Source organism: Corylus avellana, chromosome ca7 (assembly GCF_901000735.1).
Source record: "Corylus avellana chromosome ca7, CavTom2PMs-1.0".
Classification (NCBI taxonomy): domain Eukaryota; kingdom Viridiplantae; phylum Streptophyta; class Magnoliopsida; order Fagales; family Betulaceae; genus Corylus; species Corylus avellana.
In genome coordinates this window covers 28,003,226-28,010,850 of record NC_081547.1, presented here as the reverse complement: position 1 = coordinate 28,010,850, position 7,625 = coordinate 28,003,226, and the positions used below count along the sequence as shown (strand labels likewise).

General features: G+C 36.2%; 1 protein-coding gene across 1 annotated transcript; it reads left to right on the top strand.

The window, feature by feature from the left end:
* The first annotated feature begins 507 nt into the window (after positions 1-507).
* On the top strand, positions 508-5,545 carry LOC132188617 (uncharacterized). The gene is made up of 6 exons (XM_059603131.1): positions 508-783; positions 1,691-1,730; positions 1,859-1,933; positions 3,477-3,642; positions 4,350-4,623; positions 4,993-5,545. Exons 1-6 carry the CDS (start codon positions 730-732, stop codon positions 5,182-5,184), a joined length of 801 nt encoding a protein of 266 aa, XP_059459114.1. The 5' UTR covers positions 508-729; the 3' UTR covers positions 5,185-5,545.
* Positions 5,546-7,625: the final 2,080 nt, after the last annotated feature.

The following is a 7,625-nucleotide window of genomic DNA, read 5'->3' as shown; positions in this document are numbered from 1 at the left end:
CTAATTTAAAATAGAGAAAAAGACTCAGGAGAGAATTCTTCTCAAAAGAGAAAGAAAAAAACATTAAAAAAAGTTATAGCAAATGCAAGGCGAGTAGCAGCATGTTTAGCTAATCATAGGCTTCATTTGCCAACAGTGCGAAACGGCACTATAGTTGGAACGGTACTGTTCCAGCTACAGTACAATCCTGTAAAAAATGATTTTTTTTTTTTTATAAAGTTTTTTAATATTTTTGAAAATAAAAAAATTATTTTTTAAAAGATGATACTGTAGTTGAAACAGTATCGTTCCAGCTACAGTGTCATTCCGCACGGTTGACAAACGGGCCATAATTTCCCCAATTTCAACTCTCACATAAAAAAATGTGAAGTTGAAAATATAAGGCCAGTGACAATCACGGAGGCCCATGGGGCGCCATGATGAGCCCAAAGTACATCGCTACAGGAAGTTAATCATCTGCTCCCGCTTGCTTCGCTGACTCGATGTAAAGTAAACGAATACGTGAGACCCAGACGCCTTGTAGGCGCGTGTCAAGATCTCCCGCCCCTTAAGACAGCTCTAGTACCGGTCAGTCTCCCGTTCCCTGCGTTCCTTCCAAACTACGAAAAGCAACGTCTAGGGCTCGCTTCGTGGCGCGTTTCAGCGTTCATAAACCTCAGATTCTCAACCAAATTATTGAAGACGCATTGATTCTGTGAGCAACAGATCTTACTCTCTCACCTCTCTTTCATGGAGGAGTCCTACACAAGCCTCCCTACCAGCCATTTGCTTGGCTCAGTGCCAGTACGTTCTGATTCGTTTCTATTTACTATTATTTCTAATACATACGTCGCAAACTGCCGTTTTATATGATTAATTCTATATAATTTGACATTTTTCGCGTTTCTTTCTTTGACTTGGAGGCTAATTGATCTAGTGCATGTAGTAATCGAGATCGATCGCTTCCCTTTTTTTTTTTCTTTTTAATTTTTCCCGCTCTGTTTGTTTGCTGAGAACGCTCGGGAAAACGAAGGAAAATTTCAAGCGTTGTGCTTTTAAGTTAGTTCTTTCTGTATTTTTTTATTTTTTTTTATTTTTATTTTTTACAATGAGACGAGAACTTTAGCTCACAACGATTAAATATAGATAGCGGTCGATTAAAATTTAATACATATAATTGATTTATTATATCTGTTGTCTCCTTTATTTTTATTTATCTTTGTTAGTTTTGTTTAGTTGAGTAGAAACCTAGAGTTTACTGGCAAGAAGCCTAAACATTTGATGAAGAAATTTGTGTAGACATTTCATAATAATTTTCCCCTTGTTGGAAGGCGGCCATGGCCTGCACGATTTAATGTATCCATCTCTTGCTCAATTGTTTAAAAGGAGGAAACATTCAACACCAATTCTGCGACTATAGTAAGTGACTGTCGGCAAAAGAAACTTCTTTTTCTATAGTTTCCAAATGTGTACTTGTGCCGTAAATTACTAGGTTTACTTTCTTTGGGATTGAAAAATCAGCCTGTTGATAATTTCTATAATTCTTTGCTCTTTACTTATAATCCTTTTTTGCACGAAGCAGGCATATGTTTGAAGCGGTGTTTACTTATGAGCTTCTATTTATTTCGTTTTATTTTTATTGTTGTTATTACTATCGTCATCATTGTTATCATTACCGAGGTTTTAATGATAACTGTTTTTTGGTTCATAGTCGGTTATCAAAGAAGAAAAGAATGCGACAAACTATGAGGGTACGAGTTTCTATTTTTGAAATATTTATTTTCAATACATTGAAATGTTTTCTTGTTCACTATTACCATTATATCTGAACCATTCTCTGTTTCTTCCCCTAAAAATTTGTTCCTGAACTCATATGCAGTCCCTGAAGCAAATATGCAAATATTCCCTCCAAATAATGCAGGGCGGGGTTATCAAACTCTTGGAAGTCCACCTGGTATGGTTCTTAACTTTCTCTTTCCTGGACTTTGGGGCCTTGTTGGAAAGTTGCTTTAAAAATTAACTGGTTTAGCTTCCAGTTAGACATGTGGGATCCTGATCCCTACAAAGCTTTTTGAGTTTTAAATGAATACCTCCTCTATTGTTCACTTCTTCACGTGTAATGAGATATCTTCATTGCTTTATTTAATATCTCGAGAAAATGCCATTCAATTGTCATTTAATGTCAAAGAAAGGCTTTCTTTCCTTTTTATGGTCATAACACTCATCTAGTTTTCTCTCCCTCTTAGGTGCTTCTATTTATACTTCCCGTGTATGTGAGTTGCGCCCCTCTGCGCTTTTGATATATAAAATTTTTACTTATAAAAAAAAAAAAAACACTCATCTAGTTTCAATTTCAAAGAGGCGGTATTTGTAGTGTGATAACTTTTGTCTTCCTCTGTCCACTTGGATGAGGATGTTATACTTTCGCTGAGCTTCTTTGTGCTCCATTAAGGTCTTTGGAACTTAAAGAGATTGCAAGCTTGGATTCGATTACGGATATCTAGCTCATGACATCCATTTGTTTTATTGTGGATTTTTGGCTCAATGGAAGAATCATCATATTGCTAAGAACTCTGGGTTTGGGACTTTTGCCGTAATTAGAGAAAAAGGACTTTTTATGAACAGTATTATCTCTGTGTACCATGGTTTGCTTGGTTGTTTGTGCCTCTGTGCATGTCCGTGTGTTTCTTTCCAACTATTACACATTAATGGGAATCATGAAGAATAGAATCATGATAAATAGGATCAATCCCACCCCCCAAACATCACATTGGGTATTGGACTGACATCTTAATGGGTATGTTATTTGGTATTGTTGTTGAGGTGAGAACTCTGACTGGAGGTTTTTTTGGTAGGAGAATATAATCTCGACAGCCAATATGTCAAATTTTAACCAGAGTGTTTTTGGTTTTGTAACTTTTTAAAAATATAGCAGTAGAAAACAGTAAAATGAGATATACATTTTGGCCAAAATCCAGAATAACATTGAGTGAAGGGACAAGTAGAGAAAAGCTATCTTCATCCGCTAGAACTGTCTTTGCCTTCAATTACTTGCTTGGTTGAAGGACCTTTTGAAACAGCAATGCCCACTCCCCCCCACCCAAAAAAAAAAAAAAAAAAATTCATAGACAATTGGGAAAAGGTATGCATAAATTGAGATGCAAACGAAATGGCGAGGCATTGGACTGTAATGCAATCAAATGAGGTTTGGGCAGGAGTTCATTTTTAGTAATTTATCTTGCAGTTCCATAAATAATTGGGAGATTCTTTGAACGTATTGGAGCTTCCTTGTGTCTTATCTACATAAGGAATGCGTAATATTTATATCACTGAGTTGATACTGACAATTTAGAATGTTCAGTCGTTTTAATCCATATTTGTATTTGATGGAAGTGCTATTAGACCCAGGTGTCATTTTTATGGCACTGCAGGCATTTTCAGTTACTGCTACTACATTCACTTCGTGTTTAATTATCTCTATCTTTCTCTCCTTGCAGAAGGATTTGAGCAACAACCAGCTAACGGCTGGAAGGGAGTGTTTAATATCTCGTCATACACACAATATTTCAATGTTGATACAGACATTGTCTTAAACCGACTGATGAGTTCTTTGTATCCTATTAGCAGAGATTTTTTCAGCAAGATTGACGCTAACCCTGATCTGTGAGTAGTGATTTTTTTTTTTTGTTTGGTACTCCTTTATTGAAAATTTGGTCTAATAGACGTATCAAAAAGCAATTTTGAAACTAATAGACAGTTGGTATTTCTTTGAAAACGTGTGTGAAGGAAAGTTCTTTTGATATTCTAACATTTGATACAAAGTTTTAAACTATTATGATCAGAGGTTATATTGAAAACGTATTTTCATACAAATACATACTGAAAACTTGTTAGGATATTATGAGTTAACAGAAACTGGAACTAAATTTTGTCAGGAATAGTTGCAATAAAGATATAAGATTCAAGAAATACCATTAACAAAAAACATAAGTATGGCAAAGCAGACAAAGCTATCAGGTTAACAAACTTAGTAAGTCAATGAGATTGTTTCTTTGCTTTGTAATGGTCTGGGGCAGTTAGAAGATGTTGCTAAGGAAAAAGAGAAGAAACAGAAAGCCGGGTGGGGTGGTCTGTCTTTCAAGGGTTGTTTCTTTTTTTCTTTTCTTTAATCTCTCATTTTCTTCCTCCGGATGATCTCTTTCAATATGATTTGAGACAAGTGGAGGTTGTTTGAGATCTATGTGCCAATTTTCCCAATGTTTCCTTTGTTCAGAATGTGAATTCACACACCAACAGCAGTGACAACCACAGCAGTGATTTCACATGAACATCTAATATTTTGGCTTCTGTTTTTTCTCCTTGTGTGCTAGATATGGGCTTATCTGGATTTCCACTACATTGGTATTTGTGCTTGCTTCTTCTGGGAATTGTGCAACCTACCTCATGCAGAAACGTAGTGACAGCACTACGTCTTGGAGTTTTGACGTCAGCTACGTAAATGTGGCAGCAGGTTCAGTCTACGGCTATGCAATTGTGGTGCCCCTGGCATTTTACTTCTTGCTGCAGTATCTGGGTTCAAATGCTAGCCTTGTGCGATTTTGGTGCTTGTGGGGATATTCTCTCTCTGTTTTTGTTCTGGCCTCAGTAAGTTGCTGTCTTCTCTACTTCGCTATAGGCTCCCCCCTTCCCCTTCTTTCTTCGTCTTTGTCCATTGGATAGATAGACTAGAGGGCACATATGTTTGCTTTGCATATGTTCCCTTTGCAATATTTGAACCCTGGGTTGCTGCATGGAACCAGTATACCTTCTGTTTAAGCTAAATTTAACTGCCTTGTTCTTAATGAACGGTGGACACCAGGAAGTAACTTTAGAAAATATTGGTGATCACCAAGGGGGAGTTTAATTTGCCAAAACATGTGTATTTGCAAGTCTCACGTTAAACAATCCTCACTTCATAGCTTGTCTTCCAGTATTCCAATGATCAACTAATATGCATGCTTTGGAATATTTCAGTTTCTGTTGCTCATCCCGGTCGAGATTCTTCGGTGGATCATTATACTTCTCACGGGTTCCGCTTCAGCATGTTTTGTTGCCTTGAACCTCAGGTCTTATATAGAGGGAAATGATCTTTCACTGATAGCGATTGCTGCATTTTTCTTGCAAATGGCTTTGGCGATCTTCATCAAGGTCTGGTTCTTTCCATGAGCTCATGTAGCGTGGCCGGCTGCTGTGTCCAGATCTAAAACCATTGTGTTTACTTTGTTTGTGCGACATTTGATACGACATAATAGCTGGAGTGGAGTTTGTCTGGAAGACGAGTTTTCCTGTGTTTGGGATTACTCACTCGGTTGCATTTGCAATTTAGTGAAGAGTCTTGAGTCACGGAATGGTAGAAAGAATTTTAAGAAGAGGCAGTGTCATTGATGAGTGGTAGTGTTTTTTGTTTCAGTTTCTGCAACACCAACGCTAGCAGAGGGCAGAACGAAATCTTTGGATTTTCCATGTTTTAACCTTGTGTAAATATACACTATCTTCGGTACATTAATCATAGCGACTGTTCTGAGCAGCGAACAAGGTAATTTTTTTTTTCTTTCCCAAAAAAACAGAATCACATATGCACTAATGCACTATATGATTTACAAAAAAAAATGTATTCTAAGATCAACTGATGGCGTTCATGGAAATACGAAGATTTGGTGTTGCAGAACGTGTTACTAGGATTTTATTTTATCTTTCAAGAGTCAATGGCATTATTAAGTGATGCCCTACGCAATTCGGAGTATGATTATTTTCATAAATGAATGGTACATTCATTTTAGGGTTAAGTTTTAAAGTTTGTGCATTTAATGGGAAATATGATTTTGAATAAGATTATCTCCATTTAAAATAAAATAGAGAGTATCTATTTTATGGTAAGGATTTAAACTAAGTGCATATATATATATATATGAGAAATAATTGTTGTCAATATTTTGCTCATATTTCTTTTATATCATCTTACAAATTAACCATTAGATTTGTTGACTTGTGTGGATTCAACATAAATTAATAGTGGACCTAACAAATTTAATGATTGATTTATTAAAAAATCAATGTTGGCACTTTTTTTTTCTTCTAAAAAATGTGAAATTATATACACCATTAGGCATTAGAAATGAGTCAAATGAGTTGTTGAAATATAGATATAACTCAAATGTCTCTTCTAAACTTAAAAATTTGCAAAGTGATATTCTAATTTTTCAATCATTTTTAAATTATCCATACAGTTTAATTTAACAATTAAACTAAACGGCTAGCATGTAAAATATTTGTCACACCCATAAAATATATAGAAATATAATTATTCCCTTAGTTAAAAAACTTTTTTTTAAAAAAAAAAAAAAGAAAAAAACTGCATCCGAGGAAGGCAGCCATGCAAAGGGAGAGAATCCGGTTGGGTTCACCTAACTCTTTACCACATCAAGTAAAAAAAAAAGAAAAAAACTGCATCCGAGGAAGGCAGCCATGCAAAGGGAGAGAATCCGGTTGGGTTCACCTAACTCTTTACCACATCAAGTGCACCCGAAGAACCCCCATTTCTCTCTCTCTCTCTCTCACGAGTCTAGCCGCCCCTTCATTTTGGCCGGACTCTGACACACCCGCATGACTCGGATCTATCATCTATGAACAGTCACAGAAATTTGTCGTGCCCTTACTAACCGACCACAGCACGGAGCACTGCTGTCCTTTTTGACAAACAAATTTGCCTATAAAAAATGATAATCCCCTATCGGCTATAGCTCGTATCTAGTATCTATCACCTAAAACATATGCCACCCATTCACCAAGAGCCACCTCACGGTCCTCGCATATACAGTCCATCCTAATAAATGCTAAGAATGAATAAATTTTCTATATTTTACCTATATTCTTGAAATAGGAGTCTATATATATTCGGTTAATAGTGAAGATTTCTCTAATTAATAAAAATAATAATAAAATAATATATATTTTAAAAATAATTAAAAAATAAAATTATCAAAAAGAAAAGAATGGCCGGACCACCCCAGTTGAGGCAATGGTGGTTTCAGCTACCCTATGCCCAATAGAAGTGGTTCGACCACCCCCAAGAGCCAAACAAAAAACAAATAAAAAAATTTGTTTGGCCCTAGCTGCATCATTCTCAAGTAGGCCGGGCTGGGATGCATTTCAACCACCCAACATGCTTCATTCTGAGTATGTTCACCCCATTGGCCAAACGATATATATATATATATATTTTTTTTTTAGACCAGACCACCCCAAGGGCCATGGGGTGGCTTCGCCGGTCTAGGGTGGTCGGGCCACCCCCAATGGGTGGCCAACTACCCCTTAGTTTTTTTTATAATTATTTTTAAAAAATGTATATAATATTTTATTTTATTTTTTTATTAATTGGACAGATGTCCTGCTTATGCCTTAAGAATCTCTTTAGCCTGGCCATTAACTAAATATTCTTCAGTCCATAAGAGAATCCTATTTCAATATTTTCTTAAGGACAAGGATCCTCTCTAGTCCAACAGGACTTGAGAGGTCTCTAGTTAATGGCCAGGATGGCCCTAGGATTTTTCCTAGGGCCATCCTCATGCCACGTGTCCCACCCATTTATATATAATAAAATATTATTT

Coding starts and splice junctions, on each gene's coding strand:
- LOC132188617 (XM_059603131.1), top strand. CDS start 730: ATGGAGGAGTCCTACACAAGCCTCCCTACCAGCCATTTGCTTGGCTCA. Junction 784..1,690: donor ATTTGCTTGGCTCAGTGCCA/GTACGTTCTGAT, acceptor TTTGGTTCATAG/TCGGTTATCAAAGAAGAAAA. Junction 3,643..4,349: donor ATTGACGCTAACCCTGATCT/GTGAGTAGTGAT, acceptor CTTGTGTGCTAG/ATATGGGCTTATCTGGATTT.